We start from the raw sequence: 14,808 nt of genomic DNA on the forward strand, positions 1-14,808 counted from the left end.
ATCATAACGACCCGGTGAACAACAGACCCGAACCCTGTTCTCTCCTGTTTTGATTGTCCTGTTTTCTGTAACTGCATTTCCTGTGACCACTCTTCTTCTCATTTTTGCTTTAGGATAATTACTGACCATTTATTCTCATGTAAATCATCTTTTATAGGGTATTATAGTGATGAATGAGTCAAGTAAATGTAGAATTTGCCAAATGTTACTAATATCAGTGCAAATAAAATTTTGCTGAAGACAATTAAGGATTGCAGCAATGCATTGAAAGAGAACCCTCAAATTCAAAGTAGATTCATTGAAATGACATCATTTGAGATTCATGTTGAATGCTTGTTGACTGAAAGGAGATAATATTGGAAAATGTTTACCTTTGTTTATTATTTTTAAACTATACGGATAATTCACCTGAACGCAGCATACCAAATTACAGATAACACTGCAAAGAACTCAAATTTTAAAACACGCAATTGTACACTAGAGGAACTTGTATATAGACCTAGGAAGCAGTCATTCCAACAGAGCAAAGGATCCTATATGCTTGAAAATCAGGAATTATGTGTGCCAGTCGAAATTGTATCTTTATTCCTAAGTATAAAGTTGTATTACTTCCCTTATTGCTTAGAAAATAATCCAGCATGGTGGGTTATCTGAAGAAGAATGTGATAGCAGGGTTTGAAGAAGATTGATTAACAATCTGTGCTTATCAGATAGTACATACAACTTGCTTTCTAACAGTGAAAGGATTAAAGTATTTATTGGTGAAGATAAAAAAACTATAGCCTTCAGTGTGAATTTTTACCTCAATGTAAACAAAACAAAAATCCCTGCAGCTGGATCAGTAAACGACATCTTGAGAAGTGGAGAAAAAAAATTGAAGTTGTCAAGGATTTACTTGGACCCATAATCAGTGCATTGGAATCAGCAGTCAGGCTATCATATGATATGCTGCATTGGATAAAGCAGCTGTATCTGACCTCTTAAAGTAATAGAAAGAAAAAGGATGTCACTGTAAAGACTAATGTGTGTCTGAAAATACCCAAGCCCCCGGGTATTTTGAGTTCTGTATGTGTGGAAAAGTTGGGCAATAAATAAGATCAAAGACTTAATGTGTTTGAATTGTTATATAAGCCTTAGATTGCTAGAAGAACTAATTTGTCTTGGAAAATGTGTAGCTAGAATGTTGCTTAGAAGCAAGGTTGGTGAGACCTTGTCTCATGTACTTTGGAAAAGGTCTTAGGCTTGGCAAAGTTGATGGTCAGCAAAAATGAGATGAATTGACAACAGGGAGCTCAATCATACCATTGATTTGCAGTGTTTTGTTGTACATGTTGTTGTGTATTGTAGAGTTGGAACTGACTCATAGTTGGTCCTCTACCAGGTTTTCATAGGCAGTTTAATAGCATGGGAGGAGATTGCCCATTTTTCTTCCATAAAGCAGCTGGTGGATTTGAACCACATGCCTCCAGGATTGCAGTGCAGCTCCTTATCACTAGGCCACCAGAGCTCCTTCTTATTGTACATTGGATTATTATGTATTGGAATGAACTTGACAGCACCTAACAATAATACTCATAGTTGATGTCATCCTTAGTAGGTTGCTTTTTAATGATAATTTATTTGTACAGTTATGTATGTCTATGTATTGCTTTTTAAATAGTGATTCACGCTCACAAATTGTATTTGATTTCCCTCCCAAGATAAATTTTTTTAAATAGTAAAATACTGCTATAAATTTCATTGTAATTTTCAATTATTGTTGTGTTGTTATGTGCCATCTAGTCACTTGCGACTCATAGCAACCCTCTGCTATTATTTTAGTAAATATTCATATTTTTAAGAGCTCTGATGCCATAGTCAGTAGGATGGCATTACTAACTGGCTGTCTCCATTGGTTCCAGTTCTCTTACAGCTCAAGGAGGTCTCTTCCTGTTAAGATTTACAGCCTTAGAAGCCTAGTGGAGGGTTGTTATAAGTCAGAATCAACTTGATGGCAGTGAATGGTAGTAAATATTCTATTAAAACTTAGAGAGTTTTGTCTTTGCATTTACAGATGCTTTGCAGACTCTTCAGTTTTTTAACTCTTATTTTCAGTTTGAGTTTTTGTGTTAGCATATGTGGTGACTCATTTTTGCTTCAGTGATTTTTGAGCTTGAATTGCACAGTGCATTGTTGTTTTGGACTGACTTGTCTCTGTTTATATTTATAAATGAGCATTATTTTTCTTTTCTCTTGTAAACAAGTGAATTCTGTTGTTAATGTACCATCGAGTCAACTACAACTCTTAGCAACCCCATGAACAGTAGCTTTGTTCCTTGCCTAATCCTGAGCCAAACTCACCATCTCTGACACCTCAGACCCCATTGTTATAGTAGCTGTGTCGTCAAGGGTCTTCCTCTCTGCGCTGACATTCTGACTTTGCTAATATGTCCTTCTCTAAGGACTGCCCCTTTTTGACAACATGCCCAAAATATGTGAGATGAAGTTTCATCATGTTTGCCTCCAGGGAGCACCCTGGTTTCACTTTCTTCAGGACAGACACATTTCTTTTCTTGCCAACCCATGGCATGTTCAGTATTCTTCTCCAGGACCACAATTCAAAGGCATCAATTCTCCTGTCATCCTTACTCATTGTACAACTTTTTAGATACATGAAGCAGTTGAAAAGACCATGACTTGAACCAGGCACACCTCAGTCTTTAGACTAACATTGCTGCTCATTAGGACTCTAGAGAGGTCCTTGACAACTGATTTTCCCAATGCAGCTCATCTTTTGATTTCCTTACTGTTGGTACCAAGGGTGTTGACTCTGGATCCAAGTAAAATGAAATTGTTAACAATGTTGATCTTTTATCCACCTGTCATGATACTGCTTCTTGGTTCACTGATGAGAATTTTTGATTTCTTGATACTGAGATATCATACATACTAAGGCTATAATCTTTGATTTTCTGCAGTAAACATTTCAAATCCTCACTTCTGTTGAGCACGGTTGTGTCATCTGTTGCCACATCCTTCTTCATAAAGTCCAGCTTCTCAAATGATCGGTTTATCATGTAGAGTGAAAAGGTAGAGGGAAAGGATGCATCTGTGACACTGTTTTCTTGATTCTATATCATGTGCTTTGCTCTCTTCGGACAAGTTTATTGGTCTAGGTATAGGTTTCATAAACACAGTCAGGCATTGGTCTGGAATTCATATTTGTCTCGAAGTTACCCATAATTAATTGTAATCCACACAGTCAAATGGCTTGGCAGAGTTGTTAGAACACTAAAAGACATCTTTATGGATTGCTGTGTGACATTGAGTTGGAACTGACCCATAGCTGACTCTCCAGTGGATTTTCAGATGAAGTTAATCCCAAGGGAAAAGATTGGCCATCTTTCTCCTGTGGAGTAGCTGGTGGATTCACACTATGTGCCTTTGGGGTTATAGTGCAACTTTGCTTTCAGCCAAGATTCTTCTGACATCCACAAATGATATCCCTACTGGCAGAGCCCCTTTAAAAAAAACAACCAGATAGTATTTCTGGCAGTTCAGTGTCAGTGTACTGTTCTAGCTGTTTTGGGAGAGTCTTAAGCAAGATTTTGTTTCTATGTGATATTAGTGATGTTATTAAAAAATTTGCAAATTCTATTGAATTCCCTTTCTTGGGAATGGGAATAAATAACAGATTTTTTCCATTCGGTTGGTAAGATAGCTCTCCTCCACATTTCCTGGCTTAGTGCTTCATCTGTTTGCTGAAATATGTCATTTGGTATTCCATCAATTTCTGGGTCTTCTATTTTGCCAGTGCCCTCAGAACAACTTGAATTTCCTTTATTACTGTCGGTTCTTGATCATACGCTGCTTCCTGAAATGGTTTCTTGTCAGCAAATTCTTGTTGGTACAGTGGCTGTCATTTTCTTCCATCTTCTTTTGATGCTTCCTGAATCATTCAAGATCTTATCCACAGCATCTTTCAATATTGCCACTTGAGACTGGAATTTATTCTTCAGTTTCTACAGCTTGAGAAATCCTGAAGGAGATCTTCCGTTTTGATTTTTGTAATTCCAGTTCTTTGCACATTTTGTTATAATACTTTGTATTGTCTTCATGAGCTTCTCTTTGAAATCTTCTGTTCATTCAGTTCTTTAACTTCATCATTTTCCTTAGGGCAAAGTTCAGATCTGTTGTTCATCAAGTTTCTATGAGTCATAATTGACCTGAGAGCACCTAATAAAGACATATATAAAATTGGAAAGTTGATGTAGAAGTACATCAAGGAAATGAACATTTATTGTGAACTTCTAAGTTTGTGACTGTTAATTATTTTAAGAACTTGTTTTATTTCTGTCTTATTATAGTAAACTTCACAAGCTAAGTTGAATCAGCAACTGTATTAATTCCCAGAGCATTTGAAGGGGACACATTTTAAATTCAGTGACTGAATCAGAATTATTTCTAAAGTTGACATGAATATGTTTACTTAAATAAAATTTATATGTGCCAAATTTGAGCTGATGTATTCATTTTTATTCACTGCAATTTCTTATATAGGTGATGGGATGGATAATTTTAATTGTGGAGTTAAAGTGGGAGGGAAGAATTTTTTATACATAATTTCTTTTGCAAGTATTTCTGCTAATTTAACACTATCTAAATTTATAAAAGGAAAGTATGTCAACATACAAAACAAGTACCTTTGGTTTTATTTTTAAAATGGTTTTATTTTTAAAATGTATCATTGGATATTTGTATTACTGTAAATTACATGTTAGTAATTTTGACGGCTTTTGGATAATTCCACTCTAGAGGGAGAACTGGTGGGCGGTCCTTCCTGTGACACGACCTTTGAGTGACAGTTCTATTTGATTGCCTCCAGTACTGTGAGGAAAGGACACGACTCTATGGTGAGGACTGATGGACATACATTATCTGAGAAAAGAAACTACCAGGTAAGAATATCATTTTTCTTTTATTCTGTTGGTCACATACCTATATCTAAGTGTTTAATGTGTTACTATTTAACTAAAGCCAGCAGATTCAAGTATACTCAATTTGAAAAATTTTAGTTATAATTTAAAACAAATTTTATTTAATGTAGTTGATGGTTAAAGGACGGAAAATGCATTCTAAATGCACGTGATTGTTGGAATACTGGAATTTGTGAATGTGTGTGTGTGTATGTAGACTGTATACATGGTTAAATGATATTGACTGGATAGTAGTTAAATATATCAAGTTATAGTCTAGTAGTACCAGAATTAAAATTTTCTGAAAAACTTGTGAAAATGTAGACTGTTTAACTGGGCTCCAACTAGACACTGTATATTCATTATTTCCTTAAAACTCAATTCAAAGTTATGAACTGTTTTCTAGCCAATAGATTCTCATAGAAATATAGAGAATATTAGAATAGAAAAAATAGAAATAATAAAAACCCATGGTGCACAAAGATCCACACACATTATACTGAATTCTAACTCATTAGTTTGCTCTACTTAAAATTCTCTAAAACAAAACAAAAACAGCTCTCAAACTCATTGCCGTTGAGCTGGAACCAACTCATAGCTGAGCCTTTAGCTTTTTAAGTTATAAATCGTACAAGAGCATTTTGCTTATCTTTCTTCAGTAGAGCAGCTGTTGGATTCAGACCATTAGCTTTAAGTTGGCAGCATAACTTCTTACTCACTGAGCCACCAGAGCTCCCTTTTTTTAGATGCTAGATTCTTGTTACTAATTTACTAATGAGGTAATAATTCTCATATATTGCTTATAGAAACTCAAAATGTGACTAATTGTACTATTTCTATCAGCTTTCAGATGATGCTTAATTTTAAACGTATTGTTATTTATTAGTGTTCTTTTTGAAAAAAATATTAAGGATTATAAATTGTTTTCGAAGAAAAATATTATCCATGTTATCAAAGTAAATAGTGATGGAGAATACAGTGAAGTTTAGAGTTTAAGTAGGAATAAGGCTTTAGGGTTTCTGCACAGATAACTACTTAACCTTTTCCCCATTGCATTCACCAGTTTCTTCCCTCTAGGTTTATAAAAACTCATGCTGTGATAATGATTGGCTTATTATTTATCTACTTATTCCTTACCTTACCTTGATAAATCTTATGGGAAAATGAACAAGTTGTAAATAAACCTTCATAATGCAGAAACAAACAAACAAAACATAACCCCAAACCCTTGAGATTATAACACCTAATAAGAAATAGTGTTATATTTAACTTTCAAAGTTTCAACTAACTTGAATCTGTTTTCCTTCTAATCCTTTCTTTTCTGAATTGACCCCATAGACTTAACCAGCATGAAAGTTGGTATTTTCTTGTACCTCATATATAGTTGTCCTTCCCTACAACCACTTCCAATTGCCTTGACTCATAGCATATGAATTGTTCACATACTTTTAAAATAATTTCAAGGATATAGTGATTCTGTGTTATGTTCTTTTCTTGTTTTAGAATTCATTTTTTTAAAGTATAGAACTTTTGTATTATGATACAATAGAATTAATTTACCTCAAGGAATCCTTTTTTACTTTGGATATTAAAATTTACATTTACTTGAAAAAGAGGGAAAAATAGAATTATATATTTTCATGAAGAGATTTGTTTAGTCCTGCTCATTCTATTAAAAAAGCATCATATTGTTCTAAACATATTATTTACAGATAACTCAGGTTTTTAGGGTTTGGTGACTGAAACTAGCTTTCATTTTTGTTACTATGTTTTTAATATTATTTGATGTAACTGAAATACTTATAAAAGTAGTTATTTAGAACTGGATCAGAAACTTATATATTTGACAAATTCTCAAAAGCATGTGTATAAATACAGCTTCTTCCTTGATGTTGTGATGACTGTAATAAATGTATTAGATATTTAGCGTACTATTAAGTAAATCACTGAACTAAAATGTGTACCTATAGTGGTACCTATGAAGAGTTTATATATATATAAATGAAGATTATTTAAATTCTTTAATTTGTTAGAACTTTATCCTTTATTTTCCTTAGCATATAGAATTGGGTTTGTATCTGTGTTATACCTGTTTTTGCTCACCAGTGATGGCTTTGTATTTGGAGGACAGCATATGTCTTACAGTGCTATTTAATAATAGGTTCATATTCTAGAGTTTAACGGAAAGGATTTTTCCAGTTCTCATTTCCTTATAGAATTGAAAAAGCCTTAGAAATTTAGTTTAGGACAATGCATTTGCTTTGGGCTCAGTGCTTGCAGCTAGCAGCGTGGATGCTGGTTGAAGTATTGAATTTTAAAATGATTCTACTTTGTGTTTAATTTTTCCCTCTAAATTTAAACTCAGTTAGGATGGTACAAGACTGAACCATGTTTTTTCCTATTGTTTATAAGGCTGTTGCTGTGTACTGTCAAGTTGTATTTGACCCTTAGCTGACATTGGGGGCGGGGGGGCGCGTGTTTCAGAGACAGTAATTGCATGAGATGAGATTGCCCATCATTCTCCCATGGAGCAGGTGGCAGATTCGAACTGCATGACTCCAGGATTGCAGCACAGATTCTTACCACTAAGCCACCAGGGCTTCCTGGGGTTATTGTAGTTCAAAACTGACTCAGTATGACAGTGAGTATATTTTTTTCTGTAATTTCCCCCACCTTTCTCTAATTATCCTATCTATGAGGGAGCCCTGGTGGAGTAGTCTGTAGGGAGTTGCATTGTTAACTCAAAGGCTATAACTACCTGGTGATTCAGATTTACCAGTAACTCTGCAGGGTAAAAATGGGCAGATACCTCTTATATGATTTACAACTTTGGGAACCTGATGGAGGGTCAGCTATGAGTACCTTTTCTACTTGGTGGCAACAGATTTTTTTATGAGAGAAACATGCAAACATCATTTTAAACATCATTTAGCTTAACTACTGAGTGACTTTCTTTTAGTAAATCCAGGTTTCTGGAATTTATGTAAGTATAACCTGGATTTACCTTTCTAATTGTCTTTCCAGTTACTCTTCATAGTGGTGTTTCCCCCTTTTGTTATTTCTTGTTGGTTTTATGTACCATTGAGTTACCTGTGACTCATAGCTGCCCTTTGCACTGTAGCTCTGAATCCTGTCCTTTCCTGAGCCAGTCTCACTGTCTTGGACACACCTTTCCCCATAACCCCAGTTACTGTGTCATTCCATCTCATATTCTTCTCCTGCATTTTCCCTCCACCATTCTAAGCATGATGTCCTTCTCCAAGGACTCGTGATGCCCCTCCCGGCAACATGCAAATGTATGTCAGATGGAGCATCAAAATCCTTGCCTCCAAGGAGCAGCTTCGTTTCACCTTATTCAGGTCAGATCAGTTTGTTTTCTTATTCCATGGTATGTTCATCACTCTTCTCCAGCACTACAGCTGAAAGACACCAATTCTTCTTATGTCATCTTTGGTCATTGTCCAGCTCTCTGATATGTAGCAAGTAATTGCAAAGACCATGGCCTGGACCAGGTGTGTCCTAGTCTCAAGACTGACCTCATTGCTCTTCAGTACTCTGGAGTGGTCCTTGACAGCATATTCATCCAACACAATTCATCTTTTGATTTCCTGGCTGCTGGTGCTAGAATGTTGGTTAAACTACTTTTTATCCTCCTATCCTGATCTTTTCATACTTTCTAGCCTTTTTTTTTTTTAAATTAATTCCTCTTGGAATGCCTCATACAATTAAAATACTAGGTGTCAGTTTTTCTAGAAGCCATTGTATGATGGGCTCAGTGCTTTTTCCCTTTTTTTTTTTAATCACCTGTATTTTCTTTTCACATGATAGACCACTCTTTTTTTGTCCAAGGACAAAATTGAGTGCCAACATTGTAGGACTTAAATAACTGTTTATGTTTATTTTTTATTTCATTTAAGTAAAATTTTAAAGTTCAATTTATCATTCAGATTCCCCCAAGTAGAAATTTGTTGCCATCCATCAGGTCATTGCCAATTCTTAGATTTTTTTTTTTTTTTAATGTGTAGAATTACATTACTGCATATCAGAGGTATAAATCCTCACAGAAGTGGACTGCCACATCTTTTATACTCGAAGCACCTGGTGAATTTAGACTATAGGCCATTCAGTCAGCAGCCTTTATTAAACTACATGCCTCTGGAAACTCGATGAACTTTGATAAATGATAATAAGAGAAAGGCTTCTTTCTGGTCTTATGTTCATAGAGTCACTATGAGTCGTGTTCAACAACAACAGCTACACTTTTACACTATCATAGCTTCTATCAGTCACATTGTTGTTAGAGGCTGTCATTTGGCTCTGACGATATGTACAGCAGAATGAAACACTGCCCAATCCTGTGCCAGCCTCATAATCTCTGCTTTTTAAGCCCATTATCAGTCATACTGTTGTTTTTGTTAGGTGCCACAAGAATGGCTCCTAATGACCCTGTGAACAAATCTGAATCCTGTCCGACCCTGTAGCATCCTCACCATCTTGCCATGCTTATTCATTGTCCAGTTCTCAGCAGCATAGCAAGTGATTGAAAAGACCTGAAGTAGTCTGAATCACATGCAACTTAGTCCTCAAACTAACATCATTGCTTCTCAGTAATTCGCAGTCCCTGAGTACTGACTTCCCAGTCTCTTGATCTCTTAACTGCTTGTTACGAAGTGTATTGATTTTGGATCTAGGTAAGATGAAGTCATTGACAGCTTCAGTCTTTTCCCCCAGGTATCATGATCTTGCCTATTAGTCGAGTGGTGAGAATTTTTGTTTTCTTGATGTTGGAATGTAATCCATATTGAAAATTGTAGTCCTTGATCTTCTGAAATAAGTCTTTCAAATCATCTTCACTTTCAGCAAGCAAGGTTGTTTCATCTGCATAGATGACATAGATTATTGATGAGTCTTCCTCTGATCCTGATGCCACATTCTTCATAGAGCCCAGTTTCTCAAATAATTTGCTCAGCATATAGATTGAATAGATACAGAGAAAGGATCCAACACTGTTATACACCTTTTAGAAAAAAAAATGGAATTTTACTCAACGTTTACAGGGAAAAGTTAAGTTTTCATTTATTTGTTGTTGCATATTTTCCTCCCCCTTCCTGCCCCCTCACCACATCCACTTTGCAGTGCACTTCTTGTTTCAGATTGTTGTCATATGCCCTCCTTTCTTAATTTTGAACCACGTAATGTTCCATTGCTCTGCTTGCCTCTTGGCCTCGTTGTAGGTTTTGCACAATTAAGTTAGCTCTAATTTATTATGATCCACACAATCAAATGCTTTTGCATAATCAGTAAAACCAGTAGACATTCTTCAGTTATTCTTTGCTTTCAGCAAGGATCCATCTGACATAGCAGTGATATCCGTGGTGCCATGGCCTCTTTAAAATCCTGTTTGAACTTCTGGCTCTTTTCTGTCTATGTGTGCTAGCAATTTTTTACTCATCTTAAGTATTTTGTTTGCATGTGATGTTAATGTTCCTTCAAAAATTTCCATATTTTATTGTATCACCTCTCTTGAGAATGGGAACAGATATGAATCTCTTCTAGTCAATTGGCCAATCATTTTTCCTCTAGATTTCCTGGCATATGCTGCATCTCTTATTTGAAACATGTTAGGTGGTATCCCATTGATTCTTGGGGCCTTATTAGTAGAGCTTGAGCTTCTTTCTTCATTACCATTGGCTCTTGATCATACAGAAATTTGGTATGGTGATTCTGTATATTCCTTTCAACTTTTTTAAATGCTTCCTGGATCCTTTGAGCGTTTGCCCATAGCATCTTACAGTATTGCAACTCAGGGCTTGAATTTGGTTTTTTAGTACTTTGAGCTTGACAAATACTGAGCATGTTTTTGCCTTTTTATTCTTCAGTCCTGGGTCTATGCACATTTCATATAGTAGTTTACTTTGTCTTTTCAAGCTGTGTTTTGAAATGTTTTATTTTAACATCTTTCTCCCTTGTTCTGGCTTTTTGGTGGTTCTGTGCAATTTTCAGGGTCTCTTCTGACATCATTTGATTTGTTTTCTTTGTCTTTGTAGTAACCTTTGCTCTCTTCACGGATGATAGTTTTGATGTCATCCCACAGTTTATCTGGTGCTTCAGTCTATTCTTAAGATGATTTTTCAATTCAGATGTGATAGACTCATGGTCTTGTTTAAATTTTTTAGCATCAGTTTCAACTTACACATGAGTAATTGATGTTTCATGGTCAGCTCCTGGCCTGGTTTTGACTGATGTTAATGAGATTCTCCCACACAATTCCTTCCACAGATATGGTCATTCTGGTTCCTGTGCAATCCATCTGGTGAGGTCTGTGTATAAAGTCTTCGTTTGTGTTTTTTTTAAAGGTAATTGTGATGAGTAAATTAGTGGACAAAGAAAAATAGTCTATTTTTTTTTTTATGTCTATTTCCAGCCTTGTTACTGTCACCAGATCTGTACATTCCGATTACCTTTCCCCTTCATGATTTCCAACTTTTGAGTTCCAGTCAGCAGTTATCATTAACATGTCTTGATTGCATGTTTGGTCAATTTTGGACTACAAAATTTGGTAAAAATTTTCAGTTTTCTTTCACTTAGAAAGTGCATATTTGAATAATAATAATATTAATGGGTTTTTATATGCTTTTGGATAATATCCTATCACTTAAAGCATTGTCCTTCATGATAGAACTTGAAGCTGTCTTTTTAACTATGAATGCAGCATCATTCTTCCTCTCTTTTTAATGTCTGGCATAGTATCCCGTGCGATTGTCTAATTCAGAGTGGCAAATGCTAGTTTCTCTTTTCTACTATTGCCTAGAATGTAGTGTTCCTGCATTCCATTTCATTTTTTACAACTTCTAGTTTCTCAACATTCAAATGTGTACCTTCCTAGTTCCAACTACTAAAGGATGTTTGCAACTGTTTCTCCTTGTTTGGATTGTCTTCCATGTGGATGGATCCTACCTCTAATAGGGTAAATCTGTGTTTCTCTATTAGTCCTGTTTAAAAAGTGGATGGCCGGTCCTCCTCCCTAGTACTGTGTCACTCTACTAATATTAGTCACATTAGCCACATTTAAGTGCACAGTATTTTTTTTAACATAATGTCAACGATTGCATATGTACTGGCTAGTTCTTGTTGTCTATAAACTCGATCTAGTACATTCCAATCCGTATGTTTCTGAAGAATGCCTCAAAATGAAATGTCACTTTAAATTAATGGCAGTGTCAGAGAACTGAAAATATGATGGGAACTGTCCCTGTTATTCTCTATTCTCCTCCATACAGCATTAAATAATTTGTTTTTTGTTGTTGTTATGTGCTGTCAGGTTAGCTGCCTCTTGTAGCAACCCTGTGAACAGTGACTCTGATCTGTGCCTGTTTTGTGCTATCCTTACTATCATCTTTGATATACTTGAGCCTGTTGTTACAGTCACTGTATCAATCCGTCTTACTGAGTGTCTTCCTCTCTTATACTGACCCTCTACCTTTCCAAGCATGTTGTTTCTCCAAAGACTAGCATTATTGGCTACATGCCCCAAATATCTGAGACAGAAGTTCACCATCCATGTCTCCAAGGGACATAGTAGTCATATTTCCTTCAAGAGAGATTTGTTTTTTATCTCAGTCCATGAGTTATTCAGTACTCTTCTCCAATGTCCCAACTGACACACATCCATTTTTCTTCTGTCATCTTAAGTCATTTCCAACTTTCAGATACATGACAAGTAATTGAAAAGACCATAGCTTGGATCAGGCACACAGTATCTAAAATGATAACATTGCTCTTCAGCACTTAGTGGACATTTTGACTGCAGATATTGCCAATGTTTATTTGTTTATTTTAATTATAGAAATAATACATACTCCTTGTGGAAACCATCTAGAAAAATACAGAAGTACATATAATTCATTGTATAAAGTCATTTTATTGCTAACAGTAATCTGTCTTTTGTATCTTTTCTAATGATTTTTATAAAGTCAAATACGATTTTCTGGGTTTCTAGGAAATAGTGATCACACAATGTGTATTTTTCTATAGGTTGTGGATAATTCTTAATGGAAGTATTTCCAGGTGTTACTTTTCATCCTTTACCCTGCCATACTTCCTAGAAGCAGTCACTAGTTTGAATGTTTTCTGCTTCATACTTGTAATTTATGTGGTTCTTAGCATATATGTTTTAATATATACAAGTATCCCTCTTTAATTTTGTATAGCAGCTTTGGGAAAAGTGGTGCCTCCCCCTTTTTTTTCCTTTTAAAAAATAAGATGACACCCATTTCCAGCCCACCGAAAACTCTATAAATAATTCGACAGATTTTTTTTATTATTACTAAATTTTATTCGTTTTAATGAACATTTACAGAGATTTTGGGTTCTCATTCATTCATTGTTGCACTGCGACAGATATTTTTAAAGCATTCGATACTTTTCTCACTATCCACCAAAATTCTGCATTGTGTAAAACTTTAAACACAAAACATTTAAATGTGTAACATATGTATTCACTGGTAGGTGTGTTTGTTTATATAGTATGAAAGAAGTTTTGTACAATACTGTATACAGACTGTATATGTGTATTTTTTTTCCTTTCAGTGCAATAAAGTAATATAAACAATAAAGTACCCTATTACTTGGATTCTTAAGTTGCACATTTGGAAAATTTTTTATCTCTGAAATTAAGATGCATCTTATAAATGATAGGATCATAAAATTACACTTGGAAAACAGTAACTTGCTAACTTTATGCTAACACTTGTAAGATTAAATAACCATCCACACAAATCATCTTAGATTCTTGTACATATGTGGAAGCTATATAACTCATTTAAAGATGCTTTATAAAAACCTTTGGCAAAAATAAAATCTTTAGGAATTTTTAAAATGAGTACTTACTCATTGGACTGTTCTCAGGCTTGACCTGGAAGATCAGAGTGAGAGACTCAAACTCAACTCATTGCCTTGAAGTAAGATGACTCATAACTGACCCTCTTGTGTGGTTTTAGAGGCAAGAAATCACACAAGATAAATTGAACATCTTTCTCCCGCATAGAAGCTGTTGGATTCTAACTGCCTGCCTTTGGGTTGGCAGCACATTCCCCACTAATTAGACCAAAGCTCTGTAAAGAGAAAGTCATATTTTCTGGTTTTAGATGTAGGTGAGCAGAAAGGTGGTGGAAGAGGATTTTAAAATGGTCACGTTCAAGTGCTTTCCCTTCTTCTTTGCCATTAATGCTCAGGAGAAGAAAGCATGACTGTGACGTACTGTATGTAAAACAAGCGTGGACCATGTGGAAATGGCATCTGAACTCTTGTAATTCCACACCTAACCCCATTACCCTAGTCAAATCTCATCCAGGGTTTTTCTCTCCTGCGCTGTCCCTCTTCCCTTCCGAGTCTGATATCTTTCTCCAAGGACCAGGCTCTCCTGGCTATATGCCCAAAGTATGTGAGATTGAACTTCAAAATCCTAGCCTCTGAGGAGAAACTTGGTTTCACCCTCTCCAAGATAGACCTATTTGTTTTCGTGTCAGTCCATGATATGTTCAAGACTCTTCTCCAGCACCGCAACTTTAAAGGCATTGATTCTTCTTCTGTCATCCTTAGTCATTGTCCAGCTGTCTGATTTTAATATTTTTTACCTTCATTATCATTACTTATCACTCTTAGAGTTCATGTTTAGCTTCTTTGAGATTTTCTTTTAAATCAACATCTATCTAGAAATGACAGTTTAGCATCTTTCTTATTATTTTTAGGACTTGTTTTTCTTTTCTGATCTTACTAGTACCTTTAATATATGATATTGACTAGAACTGCTAATAGTGAAAATTTCTTTTTATTATATCCATTAAATACGTTG

General features: G+C 35.3%; 1 protein-coding gene across 1 annotated transcript in view; it reads left to right on the forward strand.

Moving 5' to 3' along the window:
- CNOT2 (CCR4-NOT transcription complex, subunit 2) overlaps nucleotides 1-14,808 on the forward strand; it is a 170,555-nt gene that overhangs the window by 66,757 nt on the left and 88,990 nt on the right. Inside the window, exon 2 of the mRNA XM_006886084.1 lies at nucleotides 4,795-4,937. Coding sequence (XP_006886146.1) covers nucleotides 4,890-4,937 — 48 coding nt within the window. The 5' untranslated portion in view covers nucleotides 4,795-4,889. The remainder of the gene's footprint in view (nucleotides 1-4,794; nucleotides 4,938-14,808) is intronic.

Source organism: Elephantulus edwardii, unplaced genomic scaffold, assembly GCF_000299155.1.
Source record: "Elephantulus edwardii isolate Elephantulus edwardi_28Jun2011 unplaced genomic scaffold, EleEdw1.0 scaffold00047, whole genome shotgun sequence".
NCBI classification, from domain to species: domain Eukaryota; kingdom Metazoa; phylum Chordata; class Mammalia; order Macroscelidea; family Macroscelididae; genus Elephantulus; species Elephantulus edwardii.